We start from the raw sequence: 15685 nt of genomic DNA on the forward strand, positions 1-15685 counted from the left end.
CCCTTCCTTTTCTCCCTCTTTCCCTTCCTTCCTTCCCTCTCTCCTCCTTTCTTCCTTCTCTCCCTCTTTCCCTCCTTCCCTCCCTTTCCTTCCTTCCTAACTTCTTTGCTTTCCCCCTTCCTTCTTCCCTTTTTCCTTCCTTCCCTCCCGTGCTCCACCAGGAGACAGTGCTGTCAGGCCTGGAGGTACCTGGAACAGTAGAGACAGTAGTGGAGGCTATCAAGCGTCACCGGGATTTCCTGACCACCCTGGAATTGAACCTGCAGAAGATCCAGCTGGCCGCTCAAACTGGAGACATCTTGCGTAGGCAGGGAAATGCCTATGCAGAGAAAGCCCAGGAGCATGGGGCCCAGCTGCTACAAAAGTAGGGGCTCCCGGCACCTCACCCAGCCCCACACCCCCCTGAGCAGTCCTAGGGCTGGAGAGGGAAACCCCACTGGGACCCCAACATCTAGAGCTTGCTGGGAGGGATGTTAGGGTAACACCATGCTCCGCCCCTCTGGCCAGGCTCCATCTCTGTCTCTGCCATGACTCGTAGTCCTCGCCTCTTTGTGCCCTGTTTTCTCTGTCCCCATCCCTTGGTTCTTTCCCCCCTCCCCCCTCTTTCTGTCTCTGTCTCTCCTCTCTCCCCCTTCTCTCTTTCCATGTCATTGTACGTCTTCTCTCCCCATCTTTCCTCCACCCTGATATCTTTCATCCTGTCATGTCTTTTCTCCTTTTTGTCCTTGGTGTTGCCATCTCTTTCCTCTCTTTTTCTCTCCCTCCCTCCTGTGAGTCTCCCTCTCTGAAGCACCCTCTTTTCTGTCTTTCCCTGTTGGTCTCTTGTCTGCCTCTCAGCCCTTGTCTCTCAATGACTTTTGCTCTTTCCTTCTTTCTCACTGGTCCCTCTCTTTCTCTTTCTCCTCTCTCTGGGGGCTCTTTTCTGTCTCATACTAAATGTTTCACTTTCCTTCCCTCCCTCTGATGTCTCATTTGTCTGTTTTCCCTCTCTTGTTTCTATCTCTGTCCATGGGAGAGAAATGAAGAATTCTTCCCCTGTGAGATGATGGGCCTGGGATCCCCAGTCTCGCCCCCATTGGGGCTCTCCCTTGCCGGGCCTGGGCTTTCACTCTGGATCTGTGCCAGCTGAACCAGAGGAGGGGGGAGGGGCAGCCTTGGCCCTTTGTGGTCTTCACTGGTATTATGGGCTCTCTATGGGCCCCCACCCGTCTGAAGTGTCCAGAATTCCTGGTTTTGACCCCAGCCTCAGCCTCCTTCCCTCTTGCTCTGCATCCTTCCATCATGACTACCTTTTCCTAGCTACCAGTAGGGCTCTCTCCCCCTTACCCTCTCTCTGTCTCTGTCTCTCCTGCTTCTTGTCTTTGTCTCTCCCTCAATTTTCTGTCTCTAGTCAGTCTGCCTCTCCATCGCCCTTCTTTTTTGCCTCTTCAGCTTTTTTTTCAGTCTCCTTAGACCGCTCTGGTCTGTCTCTTTTGCTTGCTATTATTTCTTCCTGTCCCTTTCTCTGCCATCTCTCACCATTTGGCTTTCCTGCCATTTTCTCTTCACTCTCCATCGCTCTTTGTTTTATTTGTTTCACCCTATTCCCCTGTGCCTTGTCCACATTTCTTATCTCTTACTGCTTTTTCCATTTCTCCTGTATTAGGCTCTACCTCTGTCTCTTCATCTCTGATAGTTTCTTCCATCCCCTTTTCTGCTTCTCCTTTCTCTCTCTGTCTCTATCTCTCTCCTCCCTCTGTTTGTCTACCTCTTTGTCTCTATGTTTCTCTTTCTCTCTGTCTCTGTCTATCTCTGTCTCCTTTCTGTTTGTCTCTCTCCCCCCTCTGTTTCTGTCTCTGTCTTTCTATCTCTGTCTCCTCTCTCTGTGACTATCTCTCTCCTCCGTCTGTCTACCTCTCTTTGTCTCTGTCTCTGTTTCTCTTTCTGTCTCTGTCGTCTGCCTCTCTGTCTCCTTTCTGTCTCTCTATCTCCCCCCTCTGTCTGTTTCTGTGTTTCTCTCTATCTCTCTCTCCCCCCTCTGTCTCTGTCTCTGTTTCCTCTCTGTGTATCTCTATCTCTCCCCCCTCTGTCTGTCTCTGTCTTTATCTCTCTGTGTGTGTGTCTCTCCTCTCTCTCTCTCTCTCTCTCTCTCTCTCTCTCTCTCTCTCTCTCTCTCTCTCTCTGTCTCTGTCTCTCTCTCTCTCTCTCTCTCTCTCTCTCTCTCTCTCTCTCTCTCTCTCTCCTCTCTCTCTCTCTCTCTCTCTCTCTGTCTCTCTCTCCCCCCTCTGGGTGTTTCTTTCTATCTTTCTCTCCCCCCTTCTGTCTCTGTCTCTGTCTCCTCTCTGTGTGTCTCTATCTCTCCCTCCTCTCTCTGTCTGTCTCTCTATGTGTCTCTCTCCCCCCTTCTGTCTGTCTCTCTCTGTCTCTCTCTCTCTCTGTCTCCTCTCTGTGTGTCTCTATCTCTCTCACCCCTCTGTCTGTCTGTCTCTCTCTGTCTCTCTCTCTCTCTGTCTCCTCTCTGTGTGTCTCTATCTCTCTCACCCCTCTGTCTGTCTGTCTCTCTCTGTCTCTCTCTCTCTCTTTGTGTCCCTCTCTCCCCCCTCTGTCTCTCTCTTTCTCTTTATCTCTCTCTCCCCCCTCTGTCTCTCTGTCTCTCTCTGTCTCTCTCTCTGTCTCCTCTCTGTGTGTCTCTATCTCTCTCCCCGATCTCTCTGTCTCTGTCTCTCTCCCCTCCCCCATTTCTTTTCCTCTTCCTGGCACTTTCTCTTAACTCCTAGTCTCTGGGGAGCTGCAGCTTCTTCCTCTCCCTGCTCCGCTCCCTTTTCTCCTCCTTTCTTCGGCTCGGTCCCGTCCCTTCTCCTGCCTCACTGTCCCACCCCTTTTGTACCTGTCTCTGTCTTCCATTCTTTCATCTCCGATGGCAGTCCCCGGTGCTTTGCCCCCAGCCCCCTTCCACCACCACCCCCCCCCCCCCGCTTGCCGGTCCCCCACCCCACCCCCTGACGGTCCCCTGGTCCCCGGGGCACCGAGCACCCCCTCCCCCGCCCCCAGGAGCCAAGAAACCCAGCTCCGAGCCCAGCAGTGGATGCAGTGTCTCTATGACCACCTGGAGCTGCAGCATTTCCTAAGAGACTGTCAGGAGGTAAGGGGGAGGGGAGGGGGAGAGGATGCCCTCAGACCCTGAGGGGTGACAAGAGGGAGGGGCCCCGTTGGGATGAGAGGAAGGGGGAGGGGGGGTCAAGTTTAGACCCAGGCGTTTTCTCCCTGGAATAGCCAGAAAAGAGCCGGAGATGAAGGGGAACCGCGTCTCCCGGTAGGTTAGAGAACTGACTAAGCCACCAGACGGCGCCATCATCCCAGGCTACTCCGATGGTTGCTGGGAGGCGGGGCTGGGACGTTGCCCCGGCAACTTGGTTTCCTAGCAACGCAGACCCCGCCCGCGCGTGTGGCAGCGGAAGCACGCGACCTGGGGGGAGGGACGAGCGCTGGCGGGGAAGCGAGAACTAGCAGAGAGGTGGGAGGGGCTGCACCGAGAGCCGAGCTCCGTGACCTCACGGAGGCGGGGCGCGAGCGCGAGGAATTGTATCCTCCTCCCCCTCTCTCCCCCCTCTCCCCCTTCTCCCCCCTCCCCCTCCCGTTCCCCTAACATCCTTGGGAAGCTCTTCCTCCTCCCCCTTTTCGTGCTCAGCCCCTCAAGGAGGAAGAGAACTAGGGTCAAAGTTGGAGGAGTTGGGTTCTAACCCCCCCCCCCAAGCCTAATACCTGCGTGACCTTGGGCAAATCTTTTAACCTATTTAGGCCTCAGTTTCCTTATCTGTAAAAGGATGAGATGAACTCGAAGGCCCTCCAACCCTAAACGGATGAGCCGTCCTCCCGCTCCTTGTGCTCCCCTTCCGTCCTCCCCCAGCCCTCCCTTGCACCAGCTCTGTGACCTTGGGTGAACCTCTTGACCTTGTGAGCCTGTTTGCTCATCTGTAAAATGGGGATAATCCTATTTCCCAAGGCTGCGAGGAGGCGCCTTAGATGGCGCATATCAGAAGCTCCGGGGATCCCTAAATGTCAGCTCTTCCGCGAGGCCCCTCGGTCCTGCCCCTCAGGATTCCGAGGCTTCCCCCGACCCCGCTCCAACTCACTCCCCTTCAATCCTCAGCCTCTCCCATCCCATCCCCTCGCTCCATTTATCCCCCCCAGCACCCCCAGCCTCTTTCCGTGCCCGAAGCCCTTCCAGCCTCTACCTCTTCCCATGACTGCGCTCGCTCCCCTTCCTCAGCCCCCTCTCTCCATTTATCCCCCCCAGCATCCCCAGCCCCTTTCCTGACTGTACCCCTTCCCTCATCCGTGTCTCCGCTCACTCTCCATCCTCCATCATCAGCCTCCCCCATCCCTTTATCTCCCTCCAACATCCCAGCCTCTTTCCTCACCCCAAACTCTTCCTTCCTCTCCCCGTCCACTTCCCCCTCTCCGTTCACTTTCCATCCCGTCTAGCTCCCTCCTCCCTAAACCTCCCCCCATCTTGCCTCCATTTATTCCCCCTCCCCGGAGTACTCCCCGCCTCTTCCCTCATCCTCGAGCCTTCCTGCCTCTACCTTTTCCCTCTTCCCTTTCTCCACTCACTCTCCATCCTCGACCCCCCCCCATCCCCTCTCTTCATTTATTCCCCCCGCCTCGGGACATTCCCAGTCTCTTTCCTGCTTCTCCCCCTCCCCCTTTCCTTCACTCTCGCCTCGAGGCTCCTTCCACCTCCTCCGCCGGGTCTCCCCAGTGCGCGCGCCCTAGGAGACATGAAGGTGGGGGAAGGGGGAGACTAATCAGCGCATTTGCGGGACCGCGGTTGCGGGGTGGGAAGGGGAGGGGCGGCGCGGGTGCGCGCGCGCGCCGTGGTTGTCTGTGCCCATTGCTGCAGTGGCCCAGGGAGCGCCGCCCGCCGCAGGTACTGCGCGCCGCCTCTGGGCTGGGGGCGCGTAGAGGAGGGGGCTGGAGCGCGCCCCCGTGAAGGACGGTGGGGGTGGGGGAGGAGAGAGAGCGCGTGCGCCCCAAGAGGGCGGGAAGGGGGTATTCCCCCCATAGAAGAGGGTGCTGTCCTTGGTCCTGAACCTGCGGGGGGTGGGGAACGGGACTCGTGACTGCACTGGTCTCTAGAGGGGGGGAGGGCAGCTTTTGCTGGGATAGGCCCCTGGGGAGGGGGTAGCTTCTTACTCAATTGGGCCCCCGGGAGGAGGGATCTGCTCGCCAGCAGATTGGCCCCTGAGAACTATCCGTGGTTCTGAAGCTGCCCAGCGGTGGGGAAGACCGGGCCTTCTAATCTCTTCTTGGGGAGGTGTTGGAGGGTTTATGGGGGATGGTGGTGGTTGTGAATCGTGTTTGGTTCGGATGGCGTTTAACGGGCCTGGACTGGGAGATTCCTGGGCCTGGCCTTGGCAGTGGTGTTTGGGGTAGTGTTTGGAGGGGAGGAGGGGGAGCTGTGACTTATTTTCCCTGAAAGTGATGAACTGGGTTTGCTTCTGTGCTGTGGTTGCCTTTTTGGGGGGGAGGGGGTGTCTGACTGTCTTTGTCTGATTGAAGTGGCTCTGATTAGGAGTTATTGACTGGGGGGGGGGCTTGGACTGAATCGTTCTTTGATTTTTTTTTTAAGTAGAGAAGCATTATGTCTAGTTTTCCTTTGGTGTAGTGGCGGTGGCAATGGAGATCTGCTCTAAATTTGGCCATAATTTGGGGGAAGGCTCTGCCTGGGGTGACAAGCTAAGTCTGGCTGTGATTGAGGAGAGGTTTATTGGGGGTCCTGGAATGGTCGACATTGTAATTCATTTTTCTTGGAAGGGATGGGCTGTATCTGCCCCCCCCCATTTTTTTTTTTTTTTTTTGTATTTGTGGTTGGAGAGCTGCACCGATTTATTTCCATTTGGGTAGGGGGAGACCAGGTTGAGACCTAGATTGCTTTTTGCTTTTATGGGGAAAGGAGTATAACTGATTGGCTGGGTAGGAGATCTGGATCTGAAAGCTCCTTTTTTCTTCCTTTTTTTTTTTTTTTTTTTTGAGAGTGAGGGACTTGTAGTTGGCTTTGATCCTAGAGCATTGAAGGGGGCGGGGAGCAGGTAACTGTGGTACTGAATCTGTTTAGACACTCAGGGTGCTTTCTTGTTGGAGGGATGGCCTTGGTTCCAGGATGTGAGGGAATGTGTGTGCAGGCAGGGATGGGGGGGGGGAGGCTGGAGTTGGTTTGTTCCTGGAAGGGCAGTTTTCCACCAGCTGCCCCCCTTCAGGTTTAGGAAGAATGGAGGCGCCTCTACCATCATCCTTCCACTCTGGGAAAGAGGAACTGGGCATAGAGGACCTTTTCAAATCTGTTTTAGAAAGCAGCCTTACGAATTTTACACCTTGTTCCCTTGGGTCAGGGGGAAGAAAGCAGAATAAGATTCGTGGGGCCTCAGTGGGGGGTTTAGTGTGGGGAATTAGGAGTGGACAGATGGATAAGGAACAGAGTGCTAGGTTTGGCTGCCTCTGGGGAGCTGTGGGCCCCTCACCAAGGGTTCCCCATCCCCCACCCTGCTTGTGTACAGCTGGATGGCTGGATTCATGAAAAGATGCTGATGGCTCGGGACAGCACTCGGGAGGAAGGCCACAAACTCAGGAAGCGATGGCTCCGGCACCAGGCCTTCATGGCCGAGCTGGCCCAGAATAAGGAATGGCTGGAGAAGATTGAGAAGGTGAGCAGGGGAAGGGCCTCGTCGTACTCCCAAAGCATCCTTTCCTTACCTAGCTCCTGGGCTTACTGTGAACGGTTGTTATTGAGAGCTGAAGGGCAGAGATCATTAGCTGGAATCCTGTTTCCTATTATTTGGGTGACCTTGTATAAATAACTTTCTATTTCTGGCCTCAGTTGGTTCGTTTGTGAAAATAATCCATGATCTTTAAGCTCCCTGTCAGCTCTAAAACTGATAAATCCTTCCCAGGCTGAGCTCTGGGATGGAATTCACCAGCAGAGGGCCCTGGGGGAACAGACTCCGGAAAGCCCTTTTCTTCTCTCCCTGGATGGCCCTGAGGATGAGGGAGGGTGGCACATGTCTCCCAAGCTTAGCATTCAAAATTAGGAAGTCCTGGACTTAGCTGAACTCTCCGTCCCTCTCCCCCATCTCTCTCTCTCTCTCTCTCTCTCTCTCTCTCTCTCTCTCTCTCTCTCTCTCTCTCTCTCTCTCTGCCTCTCTTTCTCTCTGTCTCACACACACACAGACAGAGAGACTCCTCTTACCCCAGTGATGTAAGATGGAAGGGAGGAGGGTGAATGCCCTTTCTCCTCAACTTCTGGTTAAGCCCCTCCCAAATCCAGGACGTCAGGAGGCTTCCAGAAAACACACTTGAGTTCTGAGGCTGCCTTCAGAATTTGGCCTCATCCCTGGCAGCCCCAACAGGATCCTTGGATTCAGCCCTTAGGCCCTGCTCTCATGGGGTCAGCCTGAAACTGAGCTGACATCTCTTGGAGTTAGGAACCCCCAGATCAGGTCTCTGGGCTTCCTGAATTTGCCCCACCTTGATGACAACCCGCTTCTTGTCTCTGTACCCATGCGTCTGCCTTTCCCCAGGTTATTTGCCATCTTTCCTCCTGTGTCTCCCGTGGCATTGTCTCCCTGTGTGGCGATCTGTTCCCCCGGGTCTCTTCCCCATGTATCTACCTCTGCCTATGTTTCTGCTCCCTTTTCCGTTCCCCTCTTCCCTTTATCTCCTCGGCTGGGTCTCGGCCCCTGTGTACCCCCTGTTCTTCCTGGAGTATGTCTCCCATTACACCTGTGTCACCGTCTCCTTCATTTCCTGTGTGTCTCCCTGGGTGTGTGACTGTCCTCCCTCCAGATGTATGGGTCTGTGTTTCTTATTACATGTATCCCTTTTCATTCTCTCTCTCTTTCTTCTCCACTTTGGTGTCTGTCTTTTTTTATTGATGTGTGTGTGTTCCCATCCCTCCCCACCCCTTCCCATCCCCCCTGCGTACATATCTGTCTTTTGCTGTGTCTCTCTCTCACCCCTGCCTGTCTTCTGTGGCAGGAGGGCCAGCAGCTGATGCAGGAGAAGCCCGAGCTGGCAAGCTCCGTCCAGAAGAAACTGGGAGAGATCCGGCAGTGCTGGGCCGAGCTGGAGAGCACCACCCAGGCCAAGGCTCGGCAGCTGTTTGAAGCCAGTCAGGCGGACCAACTGGTCCAGAGCTTTGCTGAGCTGGACAAGCGGCTCATGCACATGGAGAGCCAGCTGCAGGGCGTGGACCCTGGGGGGGACCTGGCCACTGTCACCAGCCAGCTGAAGAAGCTGCAGGTAGGTCAGACCAAGTGGGCTGACATAGGGGCACTGGAAAGGATGACCAGAGGCGGCGAAAGGTGACCTTCCTCCGTCTGAGGGGGTTTCTTTGTAAGTGGTGGGGACGGCTCCCATTTTTTTGAAGGGGGGGCAACAATGGTTTAGTTTTGCTGAGCTTTTTTTTGTTCTTCTTGATCACATTTTCTTCTTTCTTTAAAAGATACTCTCTGGGAAGGGGGAAGGGAAAGAATACATTGGAAATATAGAAGTTGTAAAATCAAATAATGATTCTTTTTTTTTTAAATAATAATTGCTAGCATTTATCTGGCACTTTAATGTTACAAAGCACTTTCTATGTATTATCTACTTTGATCTTCATAATAGTCTCCTGGGTGGTCATTTTAGCGTACCTATTTTACAGGTGTAGAAATTGAGGCTGAGAGACATTCAGTGAGACTTGTTCAGGGTCATAGAGCTCATAAATGTTTGGTGCAAGTCTTCTTCACTTTAATTCCAAGTGCTATCCTAGCTAACTTTAAAAACCACGATGAGACAAATGCAGCCTCTCTTCATCCAGAAGAAACCAGAGCATGGGCTTATTAGGCAGAGTGATCTGGACCGGGAAGATGTTGCCAGCCATTCTCTTCCACATGCTGGTGTATCAGGACAGGTCGGGGCAGCAGGAAGGTGCGCAGATTGTGAAGGGGGGGGCCAAAGAGAATACAGGCTTCCCGGAAGGCAGGGATTCAGAAGGAAGAGAGCAGGAGATGGGGCGGGGGGAGTTTGATGTTTTAATCATTTATTCGCCAGCAATTCTGTTCATTCACCATTTATTAAGTACCTACTGTGTGCAAGGTAGTGTGCTGGAGATACAGAGCTGAAGATAAGATAGTCCCTGTTCTCAAGAGCTTTGCATTCTAGTGGGAGCCAACATATAAACATACAGAGCGTGAGAGAGATTCTTATATGTGTATTTATACTCTATATACAATATCTTATACATGACGTGTTATTTTATATATATTACATAATAATATACATATTATTTAAAAACAAGTAATGTAATATAAAGAGATTATATATCTATTAGATCGATCAATCGAGAAGTCATTTGCATAGAGAAGATATTTGTTAAATTCTTGGGATCTGATGAGCTCCCAAACAGGCCCCAGAATCTTGTGAATAGTTAGGTGAATGGGATGGATATGAATCAAAAGAGGCTGAAAAGGATTAGCTAGACAGATGGTAGAAGAACCAAAATAGGGAAAGATGATCAGCCATGTCAAATGGCAATGTGAGCATATGCATGTTTACGTGTGTGTGTGTGTGTGTGTGTGTGTGTGTGAGAGAGAGAGAGAGAGAGAGAGAGAGAGAGAGAGAGAGAGAGAGAGAGAGAGGGAGAGAGAGAGAGAGAGAGAGAGAGAGAGGGAGAGAGAGAGAGAGAGAGAGAGAGAGAGAGAGAGAGAGAGAGAGAGAAACCAAGAGAGACAGAGAGAGAGACAGAGAGAGAGAGACAGAGAGAGAGAGAGACAGAGAGAGAGAGAGAGAGAGAGAGAGAGAGAGAGAGAGAGAGAGAGAGAGAGAGAGAGAGAGAGAGAGAGAGAGATATGGGGGAGAATCAGAAGGAGAGATGGAAAGCCAGAGAGACAGAGACAAAGATAGAGAGGGAAGGAGGGAGAAAGACACACATATACAAAGACAGCGGGAGGGAGGAGGGAGAGAGAGGAAGGAAGGGAGAGAAAAAATAGTAAGAGAGAGAAGGGGAGAGAAAAAGAGAGACCGACAGAAACCAGAGAGAGGAGAAGGAGGAGGAGGAGGAGGAGGAGATGATGATGATGGAAGAAGAAAATGGGCCAAGCTCTGTCTATGCAGAAGGGACCCAAAGACAAAAATGCAGCCCTCAAGGAGCTTATGTTCTATTTGGGGGAGGCAGCAGATCACTATAGATTGTTGTATATCCTTTGTTCTGGAAGATGATCATGATGTCAGGAAGTGATGCTAGGACTTGCAAGTGAACTGGATTTGAGTGAGGAAGGCCTTTTGCAAGGTTACCTGCCTCACTTTCTCCCTCCCAAACTATAGATATATACAAAATAGGCAGAAGGTGATAGGTGTGGAGAGATCAGGAGCAGTTGGTGAGATCAGGAAAGGTTCTTAAGGAGCTTAATCTGAATCTCTAAGAAAAGGATCAGACAAGGGGGTGGGGGCATCCCAGCCTCTGCAAAAGCCGGGGATGGGCAATGGGATGCTTTATGTGAAGAAGACTAAGGCTGTTTTGATTCAACCATAGAGTGAATGAAAAAACAAAACAACCAAAACAGAGGCAAGAAAGAGCGTAATAAGGCCAGAAAAGTAGGGTGACTAAGGTTTTAGAGTTTTAAACGCAGGTATTTCATTTTATTCTAAAGGCAAAGGGAGCCATTGGGATTTATTGAGAAGGGACCTAAAGTGGTCAGCTCAGATCTTTGCTTTGGGAAAATATCTTTGGCAGCTGTGAGGAGGACGGATTAAAGGGAAGCCACTTGAAGCAGGGAGGACTTTAAGAGGCCAGAAGGCTGAGAATCTAAATTAGGGTGTTGATTGTGTGGGTGGATGTGGGAACAGATGTGACATGCCGTTAAGATGTTGGCAGCAGATTGGATGTGTGGGGTGAGAGAGAGAAGGGTTGAGAGTGATACTGAGGTTGTGAACCCGGGGGGATTGCAGGGATCGTGGCCGTCTCTACGCTTTAGGAAATTCCAGAAGCAGACAGGATTTAAGGGGAAAGACAGAGTTCCGTGTCGGACAATCAACTTTGCTGGGCCTGAAGATCATCCGCTTTGAACCATCCAACAGCAGTGAGTTGGTGATGTCATGTTAGAGCTCAGGAGAGAGCCTAGGATTAGATATAGAGATCTAGGAGAAATCTGCCTAGGGATGGACATTAAACTCATGGGAACTAGTGAGGGTGAGACAAAAGAAGGTCCAGGAAGGAACCTTTAGCTTGGGGCATGGTCTGGTTAGTGGAGATTAAGAAAGTTTGCTCACACAGAAAAGAGATTAAGAAAAGAAACTTTGGTCAAACAGAAAGGAGAAACCAACAGAGTGGAGTGTCACAAAAACCCCCGGAGGATGCTACTTAGTAGCAATTTGTAGTTAACTGTGTCCAGTACTGTAGAAGTGTCTCCCTGTCTACCTCCTTATGTTACTGTGTCTATCTTTTTTTGTTTCTTGCCCCTCTGTGTGTCTCTCTCTTCCTCTGATACTGTGTCCCTCTTTTCTGGCCTGTCAGCTTCTCTCTGTATGATATTATGTCCTTTTTTTCCCTCGTTGCTCTTGCTTCTATCTCTGTTTCCAGTAGGGGTCATGGGTTTCCCGGATTACAGAGTAACATTATATCCCTCCACAACCTGGGAAATTCATTAGTTTGTATTTTTTTCAGTGTCTGTTTCAGGCATTTTTTTTATTCAGGGAGAGACAGAGGGATGGGGAAATTTTTTGGCCCTCAAGGAGCTCCCAATCTGAGGGAGGAAAGGGGCTAACTCAGGCCTGTATCACCGACTTCTGCATGAAACAGAAGTCAAGGGCTGGAGGAATTAAGAGACGAATGGGAGATGATACTGGTTAGGAGAGCGGTCTGCTCAGGCTTCAGAGAGGAGATGATCTTTGATTCCAGATTCCTAGGAAAGGTGAGAATGACTTATCTGGGTTTTACAAGAAAAAAGACTGAGCATCTCAGAGCTACACAGAGCAGGGAGGAAAGAAGGGCTGATTCTTTCCTCAAGACTAAAGTGGATGTGCACCTTTTAACCCACCTACAAAATCTTTCCCATGTCTACTCTGGCTCCAGCATTCCCAACTCCTCCACCCCTGGTTCTGTGTGACTATTCCTCTTTTTTTTTTTTTTTTTTTTGAGGCTGGGGTTAAGTGACTTGCCAGGGTCACAGCTAGGAAGTGTTAAGTGTCTGAGACCAGATTGAACTCCGGTCTTCCTGAATTCAAGGCTGGTCCTCTATCACTGCGCCACCTAGCTGCCCCTTTTAAAATCTTTTTTATTATTATTATTTTTATTTTTTGTGACTATTCCTCAAGAACCAGCTCTGAGAGGAGGAGAGAGAGTCCCCTCCCTACTTCCCTCTGAAGATATGGCTGTTGAGGATTTAGGGCTGTGGGGTACAAAACCTTTTTCTTTTTCTTAATAATAGCTTTTTTATTTTCAAAATACATGGCAAAAATCGTTTTCAAGATTCACCCTTGCAAAACTTTGGGTTCCAAATTTTTCTCCCTCCCCTTCCTCCTCACCTCCATTCCTTTGTCAGCAGTAATCTAGTATATCTTAAATGTGTGCAGTTTCTTCTAACATATTTCCACATTTATTTTGCTGCACAAGAAAAATCAGATCAAAAGAGGGAAAATGAGAAAGAAAGAAAAAGCAAGCAAACAACAACAAAAAGGTGAAAATACTGTGTTGTGATCCCTATTCACTTCCCACAGTCCTCTCTCTGGGTGCAGATGGCTCTCTCCACACAAGTCTGTTGGAATTGACCTGAATCGCCTCATTGTTGAAAAGAACTGCATCCATCATAGCTGATCATCACATAATCTTGTTGCAGAGTACAATATTCTCTTGGTTCTACTCACTTCATTTAGCATCAGTTCATATAAGATCTCTCCTGACCTTTCAAAGTCACCTGCTGATCGTGAACAATAATACTTCATAACATTTATATCCTCTCCATTTATTCAGCCATTCCCCAACCGATGGCATCCACTCAGTGTCCAGCTCCTTGCCACTACAAAAAGGGCCGCCACAAACATTTTTGGTACATGTGGCCTTTTTCCCTTTTATCATCCAAAGACCATTTCTTTAGCTGCCAAGAGAGCTCTGAGTCAGATGAGTGGGGCCTTTTAGGCACGTTTTCTTCTCTACAAATGGCTCCCAATTCACCACAAAGAGACTGTAGTCTCTGGGTAAGCCTGGAGCCTGCTGGTCTACCACCCCCAGCAGAGCTGACTGGCAACTCAACTAGTCTGAGAGCCAGAGCCCCACCTTAGCTACCCCCAGCCAGGACCCCTGGCGTGGCCCCCAGCTCTGGACCAGCTCTGGGTGAGGCCATTTCTGAGGGCCCTTCCAGAAAGCCAAGTCACTGGTTTCCATCCTTGGTAGAGCCAGGCAGCTGAGGGGGTCTCAAGGTAGGAGAAGCTTGTCCTACGATCACTCTTGGTCTCGGAGGCTCACATCCCCGCTGATCTGGAGGCTAGGCCGTGTTTCTTCCCTTAACTCTCCCATGTTCCTATTGCCCCTCGGCCTCCTTCGCTCCCCCAGTCCCAGCCTGAGGAGCTGTGCGGCCTCCGGCTTCCCCCTTGATGGCATCGTGTCCTGCTGTGTGTCTTTTTGTGTCCTCGTATCTGTGCAACATTGGATGGAGCTCTGCCAGCTTCTCTTGCCCCTGGGCTTCGCTGTGCACCCTACATCCGTTGTGCCCCCAGGCTGGTGACACAGCCTCCCTCTCTGTTGCTGATGCAGCCTTTCTCTCCCTTGTCCCTCTTTCTGGGTGCCCTTGTGTATGTCAGCATCTCTGCTGCTTTGTTGCGGTGTCTTTGTCTCTATGACGCCATCCATGTGAAAAGAGAGGTCCCTAAGACTTCATGGACTCTGAGGTCCTTCCCGTCACTTACCCTCCCTGGGCCTCAGTTTCCTCATCTGTAAAATGTGACTGCCTTTTGATGCTTATCTTCTCTCTAATGCATATATACTTTATCTCTGCCTTTATGTCTTTTGCTGTCTCTGTCATTCATTCATTCCACAAACATCTACTTGTAAAACAAGCAATGTGAAGAAGAATGAATACTATGTACCAGATACTGTCCTTTAAATCTCATTCGATAATCAAGCATCCCTAGGAACTGGGTGGCCATTATCCCCATTTTGCAGATGAGGAAACTGAGACAAATAGTGACTTATTTTATTTTATTTTATTTTTTGCTGAGGCAATTGGGGTTAAGTGATTGACAAATAGTGATTGGATGACTTCCCCACGGTCACGGTCATGTGGCTAATAAGTGGCCGAGGTCAAATTTGAATTCAGCTCTCCCTGATCCCAGGCCCAGGGCTCTGTCTGCCTTGCTCTCAGCTGCCTGTAGTTACTTCTCTCTAGCCTGTTTGGGACACCTGCTTTTATTTGCCAGCCTGCTCTTTTCTCCTCTCAGTCGCCAGCCCCCTTAAACCCAGGAGCGTTGATATATTCTTGAGGGGGGTAATTAGGCCCAAGGCCCAGCAGCAGCCTGAGAGGAGCAGGAAGAGCTGGGCCCCAGGGCTCTAATGGTCCTTGCCCCTTTTCACTATGGGCAGCCCCTGCCTCCTTTTACTATAACAGCCCCTGCCCCTTTTCACTATGGGCAGCCCCTGTCCCCTTTCACTATAAGAGCCCTTGCCCCTTTTCACTATAACAGCCCCTGCCCCTTTTCACTATAACAGCCCTGTCCCCTTCCACTATGGGCAGCCCCTTCCCCCCGTCACTTAGCAGCCCCTTCCTGGAGGTGGCAGGGAGTGAGGAAGCCATATGGTGGAGGCAGGCCCAGAATCCAGGTCTCCTGCCTCCCCTGCAGGCCCCAGCCAGCTGGCCTGGCTGCTGCCGCCGCTGTTGCTGCGGGGGAGGTGGCCTGTTTTCCTGCTTTGGAGGAGACTGGTGGGGGGGGGGGGAGAGACAAAGGGCAGAGACAATGGAAAATGCCTCGGAGAATCTGCAGCTGCTAGGACTTCTTTCTGGGGCTGAGTCCTTCCTCCCCGCCCCCTCCCCATTAGGGGTCCTGGTTGCCAATAAGTTCCCTCCTATGTATCCTAGCCCTGCTCCCATCCCCCACCCCACCCCCACCTCGGCTTGGCCGCATCAGCTGCCTCCCTCTCCCTTTCTGTCTCCGTTCTTTCCATGGCCACCTTTCCAAGTGTCTGACGTCTCCCTTGGCTCCCACTGCTCAGCCCTCACTGAGCTCACCTTCTTTCTCCCCTCTCTGAATGAGAAAGGAAGAAGTCCCAGCCCCGGGACTGGGAAGGGCAGGAGGAGGAAGGGGCCCGGTGGGGCAGAGTCAGCCCTCCCAGCTTACCCCCAGCAACAAGAGGGGCAGGAAGATAAAGGGCAAGAACAAGACTAGAACTTTCCTAAGGACCTACTGTGTGCTAAGTGTTGGGGATGCAGAGACAGAAATGAAATCTCCCCTGCCCTGGAAGAGCTCCCATTCTAATGGTGGAGGAAGACAGTACAAACACATATATGTACATCCCATATATCTTTATTTTGTTTATTGGGGGGGGGGACAGTCAGTATTAAGTGCCTTGCCTAGGTCATACAGCTAGTAAGTGTTAAGTGTCTGAGGCTGTATTTGAATTCTGATCCTCCTGATTTCAGAGGCGGCGTTCTATCCACTGTATCACCTAGTTGCCCTGATG

The 15685-nt window shown here is 51.2% G+C and overlaps 1 protein-coding gene across 1 annotated transcript in view; it reads left to right on the plus strand.

The window, feature by feature from the left end:
* The window catches only part of SPTBN4 (spectrin beta, non-erythrocytic 4), a 60684-nt gene that overhangs the window by 26450 nt on the left and 18549 nt on the right, over positions 1–15685 (plus strand). The window contains 4 exon segments of the mRNA XM_074277536.1: positions 162–364; positions 3031–3121; positions 6537–6683; positions 8014–8277. Coding sequence (XP_074133637.1) covers positions 162–364; positions 3031–3121; positions 6537–6683; positions 8014–8277 — 705 coding nt within the window.

The sequence above is a fragment of the Sminthopsis crassicaudata genome, chromosome X (assembly GCF_048593235.1).
Source record: "Sminthopsis crassicaudata isolate SCR6 chromosome X, ASM4859323v1, whole genome shotgun sequence".
In the NCBI taxonomy this organism is placed as follows: domain Eukaryota; kingdom Metazoa; phylum Chordata; class Mammalia; order Dasyuromorphia; family Dasyuridae; genus Sminthopsis; species Sminthopsis crassicaudata.